At 35.6% G+C, this 15,911-nt stretch overlaps 2 protein-coding genes across 2 annotated transcripts in view; one reads left to right on the forward strand and one right to left on the reverse strand.

Moving 5' to 3' along the window:
* The first annotated feature begins 277 nt into the window (after window positions 1-277).
* Window positions 278-4,202, forward strand: LOC107035896 (COP9 signalosome complex subunit 7b). The gene is made up of 4 exons (XM_015253529.2): window positions 278-372; window positions 1,597-2,263; window positions 3,022-3,178; window positions 4,031-4,202. The coding sequence occupies exons 2-4, from the start codon at window positions 1,604-1,606 to the stop codon at window positions 4,063-4,065; spliced, it is 852 nt and encodes a 283-aa protein (XP_015109015.1). The 5' UTR covers window positions 278-372; window positions 1,597-1,603; the 3' UTR covers window positions 4,066-4,202.
* Window positions 4,191-15,911, reverse strand: part of LOC107035812 (metabotropic glutamate receptor 2) — a 104,623-nt gene continuing 92,902 nt past the window's right edge. Inside the window, exons 8-15 of the mRNA XM_015253407.2 lie at window positions 15,647-15,796; window positions 13,874-14,007; window positions 13,546-13,704; window positions 11,619-11,785; window positions 9,485-9,861; window positions 8,385-8,536; window positions 8,082-8,289; window positions 4,191-7,125 (exon numbers count right to left, since the gene is read on the reverse strand). Coding sequence (XP_015108893.1) covers window positions 6,902-7,125; window positions 8,082-8,289; window positions 8,385-8,536; window positions 9,485-9,861; window positions 11,619-11,785; window positions 13,546-13,704; window positions 13,874-14,007; window positions 15,647-15,796 — 1,571 coding nt within the window. The 3' untranslated portion in view covers window positions 4,191-6,901. The remainder of the gene's footprint in view (window positions 7,126-8,081; window positions 8,290-8,384; window positions 8,537-9,484; window positions 9,862-11,618; window positions 11,786-13,545; window positions 13,705-13,873; window positions 14,008-15,646; window positions 15,797-15,911) is intronic.

Consider the following 15,911-nt stretch of genomic DNA (forward strand, 5'->3'; position numbering starts at 1 on the left):
AGTAACGCGATTGCGAACGACGATCGCGAGACCGCTTCAAAGTGCTGCTTCGTGATTGGGTGAAGTGCTGATTCCGCGCATGCGTAGAAGGGAGAAAACAACCGCAACGCATTGGGCACGGAAAGTGATCACATTCGCGGATGGGAAGATTCTGATGAGGTGGTTAAACAGTGCTCGATATTGCAGATGTCTCTGAGAAAGTCTTACCAATCGAATTTTCTAGTGCAGTGGCACATTGAGAGATGGCGGGGTTATTCTCATTTTTTCGTAACCTCAATGTGATTAGTGAGTGTTTTGACTGCTTTGACACTACATAAACAGTCTTCAAACTTCAAACATCATTCAGTTTCGATAAGCCTGGTGTCTGCTGAGGTAATTACTACTCAGTCGTAATAAAAAATGCATGGAATATTGCTTTTAGAACAATTCTAGTCTCAGAATTCAGGGACAAGAGGTGGAAACTTATTGATCACTTCATAACCTCAACTTCACGTCCGATTTATTTTCTCTAATGTTAGTCATTTTTATTAATTTTTACATTAGAAAGCACAAAAATTACTTTTTTTATTGCTTGAGATCATGAATAGTTAATCACCTTCAGACCTAGAGCTCCCAGCGTTATTCAACAATTTTTTCTGCTTGACAATCTTTGGTTTACTCGGAATTTCTGGAATTTATTTTTGTTGAGTTTGAGAGCAGAAGAATTTCATAAAAGTTTTCCAGAAGTCCACACGAGAGATAAAATTCGATCGGTTCTGCACATAATTTTTTTTCGCCAGAGGAATACGGGAGGGTGGGGCACCATGGACACTTGATTTTTTTTAAATGTTCATAACTCAGGAATAAATTCATCAATTGAGCTCATTTTAGGGTTGTCATGAAGAGGAAGAATTGTACTTTACATCGAAGAAAAAATTATTCCATTGCATTGGAAATTGAGTACTGGGTCAATAAAAAACTGAGCGATATTTTATATTTACATTATTTATTCCTAGTTGGTTAATCCAGCTAATTATCTGCAGTTGTGGTGATTCAAGGGATTTGACAATTTTTGACCCCTCGAGACCATCTCAAAAAAAAAAATTAATCACCATCAGAACTAGAGGAATCGTAAGACACGAGTGAAGTATTTTTGCTCGAGGAACTCGAGTTCCCAGAGTCATTCAATATTTTGTTCTGCTCGATAATTTGTGGTTTACTCGAAATGTCTAGAATCCCTCTTCGTTTAGTTTTAGATTTCGAAACAGTCGAGACTAATCGCTTGAGGGAGGAGCTCTTCCTCCTCCTGGGGGCCCTCTTCTTGTTCCGCATGAGAATTCAATTCAACTCCAACACTTTTCAATAGAGGAAGTTCCGTCCTCCTCTCCTTGTCCTTGTCCTTTCGATTTCCAATGGCAGCACGAAGTGCTGCATTCGTGGAGTAGTCGTCCTGCCACCGAGCCTCGTTTTTAGCCAGGATTTTATTTTTTGCTGGACCCTGGCTTTCAGCAGTTTTTAATTCGTTCACTCTGTGTTATAATTTGACCACTGCACCGTCGTAGAGACTCTTGACGTCGATTTCACCTCTCATATTTCCCTCTCTGTTTGAAATTGAAGATTCAAGATGACTGGGTCTGCCACAGAGTCAGTCCCCGCTGAGAAATCCTCAAGCAATCCCCTAGAACAATTCATTCTCCTAGCGAAGACAGCCAAGGGGGCAGCGGCCCTAGAATTGATAAAACAAGCTGTGGAGACCCCAGGAGTCAACGTATTCGGGGAACTCCTGGACATGCCCAACATAAAAGAGCTTGAGAACGGTCCCCACGCCGAGTACTGGAACACTCTCAACCTCTTCGCCTACGGAACGTACAAGGAATACCTCGCCAACAAAGACAAACTTCTAGAATTGACTCCAACGCAGAAGAAGAAGCTGCAGCACCTGACGATTGTCACGCTAGCTGAGAAATCCAAGTGCATTCCCTACTCAGTCCTCCTGCAGGAGCTGGACATCAAGAATGTGAGGGACCTGGAGGACTTGATCATCGAGGCTGTCTATGCAGACATCATTCATGGAAAATTGGATCAGAAGAATTCTCAGCTCGAAGTCGATTATGCAGGGTTGGGGAGGGACGTCAGGCCTGGAGAGACTGGAGCTGTTGTCGACACTCTGGCTGCTTGGGGAGAGACTTGTGACGCTGTTCTCGCTTGTATCAAGAAGCAGGTTATCGAAGCCAATACTGCCAAACACAATGCCACGCAGCATAAGGATAAAGTCCAACAGAGTGTAAGAAAATTTTGTCAATTTTTTGCCTCCGAATGGAAACTTTGTAACTAAGATTACTTATTCTCGAGATAATTATCATTGTCCTAAGTATCGTAGGATAAAATCAATGAAAATGGTGAATTTTAGTTCAATTATTTCATGGAAATTAGTAGAAACCTCGAAATTTCAAGTAAATATATTCTTGAATTTTTAGTGAACTGTAAGGTCAGCTTAATTTCGTGCCGAATATTCATGTTTTGTTTGAAAATTTAAATAAGTTGGAGAATTCTTTTATCCCTGCTGCTCAAAAGTTTGGATTTTTTGCCCTAATTCGAATTCCATATCACTCTCCTGAAAAATACTAGTGTACTGTCCATGACATTAAAATTTTTTGTCTGTAGAAATGGTCTCTAGACATTTTCTACTACGATTAGTTATTCTCAAGATAATTATCATTGTCCTAATTATCATACTATGAAATCAATGGAAACTGTGAATTTTAATTCAATCATTTCATGGAAATTGATAGAAATCCGGACATTTCAAGTAAATATATTCTTGAATTTTTAATTAACTTTCAATTTTCGTCTGTAGAAATGATCTCTAGATATTTTCTTCTACGATCATTCATTCTCGAGATAATTACCATTGCTGTCCTAATTATTATACTATAATTGCTATTTTACTATATTTCTCCATGTCAGAATTAATAAATATAGCACCTTTAAACCAACGTTCTGTGTTTTCAAAGAATTACCTAATCTTGTATTTATTTATAGATTGCCCTGATGAGGAAGTCAATTCTATCACAAGTTCAAGAAGCTGATATTGCTGGAGGTAGCTCAGCTGGGGGCAGTGAGTCGAGCAGAGAGGCACTCTCAATTCCCCCGGATTCCAAGAAAAAACAGCAAAAGGGAAAAGGGCTGAGGGGTAGTGGTAAGTTCTGGAAGTCCTAAGTTGAAAGGAGTTTGGAGAAAGGAAAAACTTTCTCGCTCTCCTGGTCTCTATTCGTGAAAATTGAAAATTCCGTTGAAAATTCTTCAGATATCCTCCAAGAGCTTTTTTTACTTTTCAATGTTTTTTTCGTGTGTAGAGGTGAAAGAAATCTAATTCTCGTTTTCACTCATTTGTTGTGGTTTTTCGAGGCCAGGAATGTAATATATGTTGATACTTTGATATAATAGGTTATATAAACCATAAAAAGAAGAGAACCAACTTTTTTTTCATGAAATTTCATAAAAAATGTCATCGCCTGTAATTCTCTATAAAAATCATCAGAACACTTGTATTTCGTAATAAAAAACATTTCTGGAAATATAGTGATTAATTTGATCATTTGTAGTCGTGGAAATTCATCTCTTCAAACCCTGGAGCCTCAGTTTCAATGATTTATTGCTGTTAATATTGAAGTAGGAAACCTCTTGCTAATCACGTCAATATCTCGGAAATTTGGTTTTAGAAGCTACATGAGCATTTTTTCATTGTAAATTTCACAATCCGTAAAGAGATCTCGTGACCTTTTATCCTGAACTCATGAAAACTCCTGAAATTTATACGTTTTAATCTTTTTTTTTATGTTGAAAATATCTTTGGAACTAATGGGTTGGGAATAAAAACTCAGAAGAACTTTTTTGCAGCTCAGAAAATTGTAAAAAAAATCCCTAGATATTTTTTCTCCAAGACCACTTTTCGAGATATTCACACAATGACCAAAAAAATCTTCAACAGTTTTAGAAATTAGAAAAAAATACTCTTGATTTTATTTTCAAATGAACTGGCGATTTTCAGGAACTGTGAATGCTCAAAATGGTAGCATGAAGTGATAGCCACCGATAATTGGATACATCGAATGCATTGAATCCTGAAAAATCTTAGAATAATTGGGTAAAAGGAGTAATTGTTGTACATGAAATTTTTCAAATAATCAATAAAATTTATGATATTTTTTTTATTTACGTAAGAGTCTCGTGGGCATTTATTTCGTAACTTTCATATTCACCTCATACACTTTAAACTCATCTTAAACCTCCAACGTTTATCCTTTACGTATTTAAAATAATACCGTCATATTTTTTTTTCTGTTAATTCAAGTTTCTCGACATTGCTCAGCATCACAAATCAACGTATTTAATTATTTTTATTCCTTCAATTTATAATCTCCATTGTTTAATGTTTATTAGTTCAATATGTCTCGATCTTTATTCATTAAAAAATGGATGAGGATCCACTTAAGTATTTAATTAAACCTATTCCACATTTCAAAGCTCACAAAGCTGATATCAACGTATTTACATTATTCTTGGTAATTCAATTAAGACTACATGTAGCACATTCTTAATATTTATAATTATCTCGACAAATTCAGGCGATTTTAATTGTTGTAATGACTAGATTGCGATAGTTTTACATCACAGAAATCAAAATATTTTTTCCCTCCTGGTCTTCGAGGTTTTCATCGAATTCATGGCTAATCGAGAACAAGGGGCTCAGAATGTTTCGTTTAGCTATGAATTTTCCCTCGAATGGAAATGAAAATCTCTAGTGATGAATGAAAGACAAGTCTGCAAGTGATTTTTCAAATTGTTTCAGAAATATCTCAGTACCTTTATGATTCAGAAAACAAATCGGTGAAACATTTTTATAGGGGATTTCCCAAGATGCAAAAAAAATGCATCAACATTTCTTTTTAATCCACTCGTTCGCGAAATAATCAAAAAATTAACAAGATTCCTCTTCTCATATTCGAATTGAAATAATTCATAGTTATTCATTATTGAGTCATTTCGGTAATGACTGGCTTGAACGAAAAAATAGAATAACTTTTCTTCACTCATGAAATTTCCCATGAAAATATTCAGTCACAAATTTCCCAAAACTTCCCTACAGAGATATTTGTAAAATTCTCCGAAAATATACGACTCGTCTCCTTTCATCACTTCTCTACTCAATAAACACTATTTCCTCTCCTTAAAATAATAATTACAAAGAATAATTAACCACTAAACTTGCATCAAATTCATGGCTAATCGAGAACAAAGGGCTCAGGATGTTTCGTTTAGCTATGAATTTTCCCTCGAATGGAAATTAAAATCTCTAGTGATGAATAAAAGACAAGTCTGCAAGTGATTATTCAGATTGTTTCAGAAACATCTCATCACCTTTCGGGTTCAGGAACAAATTTCAGTGAAATAAAGTTATAAATTATGGAAGCATTTTGATAATGACTGGTTTGAACGAAAAAAAATTGAATAACTCATTTTCACTCATGAAATTTCCCATGAAAATATCCCCTGACAAAGTTCCCAAAACTTCTCTCCTGAGATACTTGTAAAATTCTCCGAAAATGTTCGACCCATCTCCTTTCATCACTTCTCTACTAAAAAAACTATTCCCTCTCCCTAAAACAAGAATTCCAAAAAAAAAAATCATCAAAGTATTGAGTCTAACCATCACAATTGAGCAACATTCAACCAGAAATATAATTCCTTGAATTTCATACACGAGACATTACAAGACACATTGCTCCCTCCATAATTACAAAATCTGCGTTGGACGATGTTGTGATAATTCGGATAAAGATACATCGGACGCATTGATAAACCTAAATAAAATTCTCTACGTACACTGAATTCAATTCCAATAGTCTGTAGATTTTTTTTTTTAAATTGTACATTCAATTTGAATTTATAATTCAATAATTCGTTGATGACTGGACATAAATTTACACCTTACATTTAACCCATTTGCACATTCTCTCACCTATTTTTGTTCTTAACAGATAAATTTTATGTACAGATAATACGACGTCTTAATTAATAATCGATACAATTATTCCTCTATTAATCGTTGAAATATTTACAATTGATTTCCCTATCTATAACTGCTATTTACAGATCAATTACGAGTTCATCGTTCTGTACAATACGACAACACGATTTTTTCCTAACAAAATTTGGCATAATCTCTTATCTCATCGACTCAATATGAATTGATCAATGCATAAATATCTCCTAAACCCCGTAATACTCAATTTACATATTTATAAGTATTTTAACAGCAATTTTCCATGAGTCCAAACGCTCACAGTGATGAAGAGACAGTAGAAAATTTTTTATTTCCTCTTAATTTAAATAGCTATTCTTCATTTATCATTAATTAGGTAAATTTATCTTACGTTTTAACTCATTTGACTATTAATACATTACGTAATTTTATCATCACAGTGCAGAATGAACCGTTGATTCATTTTTTATCTCGGTTTATTCGTATTTGCATATGGAACACTTGAAATTTCTTCAACTTTCGCAAAAAAAAAATCGTCCTCTATCTGTAAATTCATTGTTCCTATCCTCTCATTAGGCCTGAGGAATAATTTCAATTCAAGATCTAGTGTTATTGGAAAAGGAAGATCATTTGTAATTGATAATTTTTCATAGAAAAAAAATACGCAATTTTTCCATTTGAATTTCAATTGAAAAAATATCTTGTGATTATTTCGTTTGAGTATTATGGTCCATTTTTTGATATATCATGACTCCAACAATAGAAAATTGCGTGAATAATGGAAATAAGGAGATATTTTTATACAATTACCGGCCGCTTGGAAATAGGCTTCAGATCAGCTTGTAAAACCAGCGTCTGGACTCTCTTATTATTCTGCTATACTGGTAATTCATTTTTATTGAATGGGCCGTTACCAATCTTGGTATTGTTCATCGATTTTACTGAATCGAGGGCCTCATCGATATTCAGACCTTTGATAACTGGCGACATAACTATGTCTATTTCCTTGCCGTTGTTATTTAAGAGGGTCTGAGTCGAGCGGCTCACTAATGTCGGTGAGGGCTTGCCATTCTTTCTCTCCATTGCCTCCATTTCGAATTCTAGAATGGGAAGAATGAAAATTATCATAAATACATTTTTCGATGGTTTATATGTAGATCAACATTGAGGTGGAATAATAGTGAATTGAAGAAAGTTTTATTATTTATGGAAACTAGATTTTTTTTATTATTTATGTAAACAGGGGGAAAGTCGACATTCGCCAAAATCGAATTTTTTACCCGGGTGAAGGTTGATTCCAACTATTTAAGCGACGGGTTATTCAAAACTCTCAAAAGTATGTGGAAAAAGTGAAAACTGAAGAAGTTTTTTTTTTCAGATTTTCAAAGGGTTAGATTTTCCGTTTTTCCAGGGGGAAAGTCGACTTTCGCCAAAATCGAATTTTTTAGCCGGGTGAACGTTGATTCCAACTATTTAAACGACGGGCTATTCAGAACTCTCAAAAGTATGTGGGAAAAGTAAAAACTAAAAAAATTTTTTTTTCACCGGGGGCCAAAGTGTCAGATCTTGGATTTTTCCAGGGGGAAAGTCGACTTTTGCCAAAATCGAATTTTCTAGCCGGGTGAACGTTGATTCGAACTATTTAAGCGACGGACTATTCAGAACTCTCAAAAGTATATGGAAAAAGTGAAAACTGAAAAAGTTCTTTTTTTCAGATTTTCAAAGGGTCAGATTTTCCGTTTTTCCAGGGGGAAAGTCGACTTTCGCTAAAATCGAATTTTTTAGCCGGGTGAACGTTGATTTCAACTATTTAAGCGACGGACTATTCAGAACTCTCAAAAGTATCCTATTCTGAAAAGAACATACGCCGTAAGCTGTAGCGTAACGCTCATTCCTCGAATTTCATTGGTCGAACATTCGGATCCGCCCGCACGTGTTCGACTTTGATCGGCTTTCGGTTTTCGTGTCACGATTTGTCTTTAACATGCGCGCTCAAGCGCGCGATCGTTCTCGTGTCAAAAAATGGATTATAAAATGATTGAGACATTCAACTCACGTTCACTCTGTGTAGAACAATCATTCGTGGTAACAACGAGTTTATTAACCGCCTTATTCTGATCACACGTAACAGCAGTGAGTGTAACAGTTGCCATCATAGATGTATTATTCCGGCCAGTGGAATTAGTAGGTTTCGGTGTTGTGCCCCTGAAAGGTCCCATGCCACGCCGAATATTCCTCTCAGGATGAATGAGGATTATGTACAACTGCCAAAATACAAGGAAACCATACGGATTGTGATTAATGTATCCATTGTGAACAGGAAACTAATACAAGGATTATCTTGATCCACAAACTGTACCTTAGGACTGAATAGGCATGCTATAGTCACTGATGCTGAGAGGCTGATTGTTACAGACATTGAGGTGATTCTCAGGGCAACATGATTACCAGTGCCGAAGTAAAGTGGCACAAATGCCAGCCAAATTACACATGTTGTGTACATTGTGAAACCTTGAATGACACGAATTACACAATTTCATTAATAATGTCGTTTATTACTTTTTGTTTCAGTCTTGATGAATAATTGAGCCGGGATAATCATTTTCAAATTATCCATCTTCGAAAAAATAGGAGACAATTTTCGTCTGCGAGATATAAAAATTCAGTAGAAATGATACGACATAGTCAGACGTTAGGAAATTATGAACGATTTCTATTATATATTTGTTAATTAATATGGAGGGCATTCAAATATTGCGCTACACGATTGGGGGGAAGGAGTTGCTTTCGTTGTGATGTAACATCATATTATTTTGCCATTTTAATGGAGAAAATCGCGAATGCAGTTTTCCTCGTACACTTTTCTCACGGAATGAACAGAAGTTTCACCAATGCTTCAAACTATCTCAAACGTTTATAAAAAGGAATTTAGAGCTGGTGGAATGGCAGCAATTCAACAAAATACGAAATGTTGAAAGAGCAGCGCTTGATGATTTCATTGTTCTCCTAATCATTTGCCTTCTTTTCCTTATTTTCATTTTCATTTTTGTAATTTAGTTTTATAAAGAACCAAAAAAAATCGCTATAACAGGACGGGAGATTGATGAATAATTGAGTTCGAATAATCATTTTCAAATTATTCATCTTCAAAAAAAAGGAGACAATTTTCGTCTGCGAGATATAAAAATTCAGTAGAAATGATACGACATAGTCAGACGTTAGGAAATTATGAACGATTTCTATTATATATTTGTTAATTAATATGGGGGGCATACAACAGTTGCGTTACACGATTGAGAAAGGGTTTTAGTAATTTTCAACTAACGATTTTGTTGACTCAAACAATCAAGATTTGGTAATTTTTCGTCAAAGTTTTTCTCCGCGCACGTAAAATGACGGTTGTAACAAAGGTACAGGCACCAGCACATTTTTTTAGAACAAATGCTTTGTTTTTCATACCGATATGTTTACTCTCATTAAAATCCTCGGGTATTTTTCTCGTCAACACCGCGTAGACCGTGCAGACGACGATCAATATGATCGGATAGGTGAAGGCTATCATGTAGCTGGCATCGATATAGCTATTGCAGACGAGAAGATTGTCTTCTCGTGTGGGGTAATGATGCCTCGCTTTAGCTGGGTCAATGACCATCCACACAGCATTGATAAGAATCTGAACCCCAACAAGCATCGAGCAGATGATGAGTTGAGATCTCGGTGATATGAACGACGGCCTCTTGGCGCTCTTCTTACTAGCTTTGAATATACGAGCTATTCTATTAGTTTTGGTGAGAAGGGCTGCGTACACCACTGTGAAACAGAACCCCGCAGCGAATCTGAAAGACGAGAGGAGGTAATCCTTGGGGTAATTTGTTTAGGTAACATAGAGGACGGGGAGTTTATTAAGACGCTGGACTGCCTGTGATGAGCTTCTGGTCTTTTATTCTCTGATGATATTGAAATTTCGAAGGCGTGGGTCAAAGGAAGTGGAGATGAACTAAAGGAGATGATGGGAATTCATTAAACTTTATCATAACGCGGCTTTTTCAGCTTTTTTGTTCAAATTTTTAGGGCAGTTTTCTTAATTATTTTTTTGCGGGGTTTGAGTGAAATTTATCCTTATTTTTTAGTTAATTATTCTCAAAGCATAATTTGAAGCGAATTCCAACGAATTTCGTTCAAAATGAAAACTAGTAATTCATACTTTGTGACAAGTCTTTAAGTTTTTTTACTAATTTCTTATTCACTCATTGTACGCAATTCATAGACAGCTGAACAAAGAGAATTATGGAGAAATATTGCCGAGATATTTTTTAATAATTGACTGCAAATCAGACGTTTTTGAAATCTACTGTTTCATGTGTGAGGCATGATTGGCTCGTGATTTATGCACATTATTTGTTATCATTACGTATTCATTTCTTCATTAAAAAGTAGTTAATATTCGCTTTTATTATGCATTGCATTAAAAAATTGCACTACTGATGTAAAATAGCCAAAAAAATTATCTTCAAAATATTGAAAATATATTCTCGATTCTTTGAGAAACATTTTTCTGGATATTTTACATGAATCATGTAATTTTTTATATTAAAGAAAGCGAAATTAGTTGTGTAGGAGTCGAATTTCAAAAAACTAGTTCGTAATTGTTATTGTCCACACTTTTTCAAAAATTTTGAAAAAAAACTTCTGTAGTTCAAAAATTGGAGGCCCTGGACGATTTTTAACACTTCAATCAATTGAATTTTCAACACTTCAATTAATTATTAGTTTATTGAGTGATTTTGAACATTTTAAGCGCCTACGGGGCAAGCGAACAATAAACAATTAATTTTTTCGCACTAATTAGTTTTCAGACATATATAATTCAATGTATGAAAACCTTCAATGTATGGATAATCACACTCTAGTAGTCCGTGACTTTAAAAACTCATAGTAGTCTCTCCTTAAGGCCGCTACATGAGATGAACAATTTTTTTAAATTCATGTATGTCCGCTATTCAATATCGGTTGAAAAATTCTTCAATTCTATTTTATTCAAACCGCAATAAATTGCCAACGAATGGAAATTAACCACAAAAACTCATGCAGAAATGATTTGCATATTTTCAAAAAAAATTACAATATTCCCTCCATATTTCACCAGATCAACGAGCTTTCATTAAAACCACAGTCGTCTGCACTCGCACATAACAAGGGAATAATTTGAAAAAATGATAGTACAGTAGAGGCTGAATATTCCTCCTACGAGATTAAGTAAATTTCCCAGTTGGTCTGTTCGTGTACCGTATGTAAATTCTCGTCAGACATGTTTGTTAACGTTTTTCACCACATTCTCACTCGCATTTCCCGTGGAATGCAGATGCAAACGTACTTTCCGAAGTAACGGGTGAACTTGGTCTATCACATTTACCCGGGTGTCCCATTGAATGCATTAAAGCCAAATGTGGTGAAATGGGTTTATAAAGTTCAGGGCAAAGTGTGGAAATTTTGAAACAAAATATAATTATTTTGTAAATGGCAACAACTGTTGTGGGAGTTAAACAGTTGGAAATTCACAAATTTTGCATCGAGATTTTGTTTTAAAACTCACCTCTGGATACCGCATACAATGTCGGTTGGTTTTAACACTAGGGTGAATGTGACCAAGTAACAGAGGAGAATTCCGGTCAGGAGAATGTAGGATAATTCACGACCGGATGCACGGACTATGGGGGTGTCGTTGTTCTTGAAGAATACACCACCAACGAATAGTGTTACCTGAGGGGGAGAATTTTCTATTAATTAAATTATTGGTAATGAAATTGTTTATTATTTCTCCATATTATGAAAATCCAAATCGACTTCTGGTGATAAAAATTTGGTACTCGACATTAAGACTCCGAAATTAAGGGTAACGAGGGTGAGATTGAGGGTCGCAAAATTAAGAGTCACAAAGGTCAGATTAAGGGCCCAAATAAGGGTTATGGGGGTCAAAAACTAAGAGCCACAAGGGTCAAAATAAGGGTCTGAATATCTCCCTATATTGTAAAAATCAAAATCAACTCCTGATGCTCGAAATTAAAACTCTAAAATTAAGGGTCAGAAAGGAAGGATCGAAATAAGGGGTCATGAGGGGTATAATGAGGGTCACGAGGGTCAGAATAAGCATCGTGGGGGTCATATGGTGGCGAGCGAGCGGAACGAGCAGGGGGCGTACTCCCCCAATTTATTATAAAATAATCATTAATTCTGAATCAAGTTCACTATTCAAATCAAAAAAATATTATCCAATATTTTTCATTTAATTTTCATCCCTCGCATTTTATTAAATCATGCAAAACTTCAATTGATGTATGAGTGACTGTGATGAATTGTAAATTGTAACGCGAATCGTTGAATTTTTTTTCTTGCAATTTTTAAATTGGAAACATAAATTATGTAAATAGGGGAGCTGAAACAAAATACAAATGGAATCTTTATTTTTCTTCATTATTCTACAAAAGAAGAGGGGATTCATAATGAAGCAACATCCTAGGAAATATGTATCACGAAGATGTCTTTACCGAGAAACCTTTGAAAACTCCTCTGATATTCAAACTGATGGAAAAATATCTCAAAGGTGACATTATACGATGGGAAAAATTAATGAGGTATCGACTGACGCTTCGATCCCGTCGTAAATGATTAAAATGTCACAATATCAATTTATCGGTGAAGTTTTTAATAGAAAGACATCTAACACAGATTTTTAGATTCTCGTCGGTGATATCTACCGGAGGAAGGGATCTGCCAGATCCCTTCCTTCCGTCAGAGAAACATTTTCCTATGAACAATTTTATGGATAGTAAAAGGGATTGAGGGACGATTACTCCCCGTCACTCACACCCCCACCCAGAGGACTCGCACCCATCTCTAATGTCCCGAATCGTGATTACCCCGGGAGTGGACAGTCTATCAACATTCACGATACGCGATACTTCGCGTCAATTAGTATTATCATTACTTTTATACATTCATCTTTAACGTTTCGGCGAATAAACTTGTTATACGTTAATTTGCCTGTGTAGTGATTTCGTATTCCCGAACCAATAACCGTGAATCCTACAATACCACATTTTTCCTGGACCCATCAGTAATAGAGATATTTGCAAAATGGCAAATGCGAATCTCTGTAATTCGGTTTTTAATTAATCCATTTTGAATAAGTTGACAAAATTCTGAAACTACACAGTAAAAAATCCAGAGTGAATTCCGACTCTGAGTCCACACTAAACCGAGTGAAAATAAGTCCACACCGTTTTTCGGTTTACTATTAAAATGTTATTCAGTGAGCATAGGAATTAGAAAATGAGCAAATTGTTTATTGCAACACGAAAATTCAACAGCTGATAAATTAGGACATATGATTTTCATCGGTCGTATTGCTTTTTGCAGTGAAAATGATTACAAACAATGAATTGAAAAAAGAAATATTGAATCTGACCGGATCAAGAGCATAATGGAGGGGCACCAACGCTCGTAAAAGAAAAAAAACTCACGAGTATTCCACTGGCGGAAAACGACATGGCGCCAATAGCCCATCCGCTATCGGGCTTGAGAAATTCCTCGGGAATATCCCTGCAATGGGAATGTGTTTCATCAGGAACGGTCCCCTGGGGACACTGCACACACCTCGTTTGATCTTCCGCATGTCTGATCTAAAACAAAGCAGTGAAAACAATGGACAAATCCTGGAAACAGCCAGAGTGAAAAAATTAATCGCACGATCAAACGACGGAAATGTTCGGGCTATTGGAGTTGCAATGACTTTTGATGGGGCTTGATATTCAGTAAATAGTGGAATAACGTCACTGAGGTAATATCAACCTGGTACTGGGTGCAATCGAGGCAGTGCCAACAGCAGCTCTCGCCCTCGACATATTTTTTTGCTTGGCCGACTCGACAGGGTAATGAACAGACGCTTTCCGGTGGTTGAGGATTACCAAGGCCAAATTGGATATCTAAAACGGAAATTATAAGGCATTCAATGAAGGGCGGAAAGGAAATTTCAAGAGTTGACGAGTAATGAGGGAGTTTATTTGAAGGGGTTTTTTTCAGAACTTTAGAGATTTGTTCGGTAATGGGGGATGATCTGGCAAATTATGCACTGATAGAGGAATTTACAGTGAGAGAAAAACGAACAAGTTCTCAAACAAGTCTTGTTTGTGCCAACAAAATCGTTGGTTGAGAATTACCAAAAAAATTATTGTTTGGTTCGAATTTGAACGTCTCAAACATGGGTAATTGCTCTGCTCTCAACACAACGAAATATTTGGCTCAAGAGGCGGATCATTTGTACAAGACGGTACCTTTGCAGGATAAAAATATCTTTTATAGAGGGAAGTTTATCAAGAAATATTGTGTCCCTAAGTTACAAGATTGCGGTCATATCTCTATTATTATTTCATTTAAGAATTCATTTTTGTCTGTAATTATTGAATTGCCGAAACGACAAACTACTATCCCTCGTTTCATATAAAACGAGCATTTGCCGGGAGCAAAATACGTGTGGTAGCATCGAATAACGAAGAAGTAGTGCTAGATATTATATTTCTTGCACTACTTCTTCTCACAGAGAATAAAATTTTTTTTAAAAGACTAAATCTATTTTTGCAATAACAGGTTTCAATTTCGGCGTACGCTTCTCATGTTTGGCGCATTAAAATCATTTTTTGATCATTTTTAACAACCGCTTTATTTGGCATAAGTAAGACTTGTTTGTGAACTCTGCTGTTATTCTCTCAGTGTAGGCGCTTTTAACGCTTCTGAACTGCATGCATGAAAACATTCAATAGAAAACCTAGCGAATTCGCTAGAAAATTCTATTGAAATTCCATTGGAAAATTCTATTTGTTTTTTGCGCTGATTCTATTGGATATTCGATAGGAGACAGTCAATAAATTTCGAATCCCTGTTTGGAATTTTCTCTTGACATTTTTTCTATAAGAATGCTTGGGCATCAATTTTCCAAGTTTTTTCCACTCGGATTTTGTAATGCAAAATGAAACAAAATACAGCGGAAAAAACTTAGAAAATTTGTGCCCAATAAATCTAATAGAAAAAATCTCAAGAGAAAAATTTCAACAGAAATTCGAAATATATTGGCTTTTTCTTATTGAATATCCAATAGAAATCCTATAGAATTCCCATAGCATTCCTATAGAATTTTCTAGTGAATTCGCTAGGTTTTCAATTGAATTTTTTCATGCGTGTGATTCAAAAAAATGCACGGAAAATTTCATAGATAAGCCTAGTGAATTGAATAGAAAATTCTATAAGATTCTATTGATCATTTCCTGAGAGATCTATCAGGCTTTTACCGATTCCATATAAAATTCCACAGCTTTCCCACATCTATTATCGGGTGGAGCGTTTGTGATTCACTATAAATCCTGAAATCTTTGTTTATGAACAGAGATGTTGGGATTTGCAGCGGATAACGAGCGTTCCACTTCGCTCCACCTTCGCCTGAGCGAAAACATTTCTCACATATTCTCCGGAAACCGTTCGTTTTGAAGAGATGAATACATAATCACCAAAAATTATGGACAAAAATTGGATAAAATTTGAAAAACTCTGAAATCCCTCTTTGTATTTCACCTGACATGTTGAGACTCAATTCTCCCTCCAGATACTGTCCCACTCGTATCCACTTGTACACTCCTGGTGAAACTTGCTTGAAATGAATGATATTGTACCTGGCGGGGCCATCCCCGTTTTTATCGAAGTGAAATTTGTCACCAGTCAGACCTGCACCATAAAATGTACCCCAAAATGATCCATTTCTCGACAAAAAACAAGTGGATAATTGTATTTTTTATAAATGTGTATAGTTATTGTTGCTAATAAATTAGCAATTTGTTTC

The sequence above is a fragment of the Diachasma alloeum genome, unplaced genomic scaffold (genome assembly GCF_001412515.2).
Source record: "Diachasma alloeum isolate Michigan unplaced genomic scaffold, Dall2.0 Dall_scaffold_00201, whole genome shotgun sequence".
NCBI lineage: Eukaryota > Metazoa > Arthropoda > Insecta > Hymenoptera > Braconidae > Diachasma > Diachasma alloeum.

Bases quoted from the DNA above. Each gene is read 5' to 3' on its own strand.
- LOC107035896 (XM_015253529.2), top strand. From the start codon at position 1,604: ATGACTGGGTCTGCCACAGAGTCAGTCCCCGCTGAGAAATCCTCAAGC. The intron at 2,264-3,021 runs GTAAGAAAATTT...ATTTATTTATAG, and splicing joins AGGATAAAGTCCAACAGAGT to ATTGCCCTGATGAGGAAGTC. The intron at 3,179-4,030 runs GTAAGTTCTGGA...GGCGATTTTCAG, and splicing joins AAAAGGGCTGAGGGGTAGTG to GAACTGTGAATGCTCAAAAT.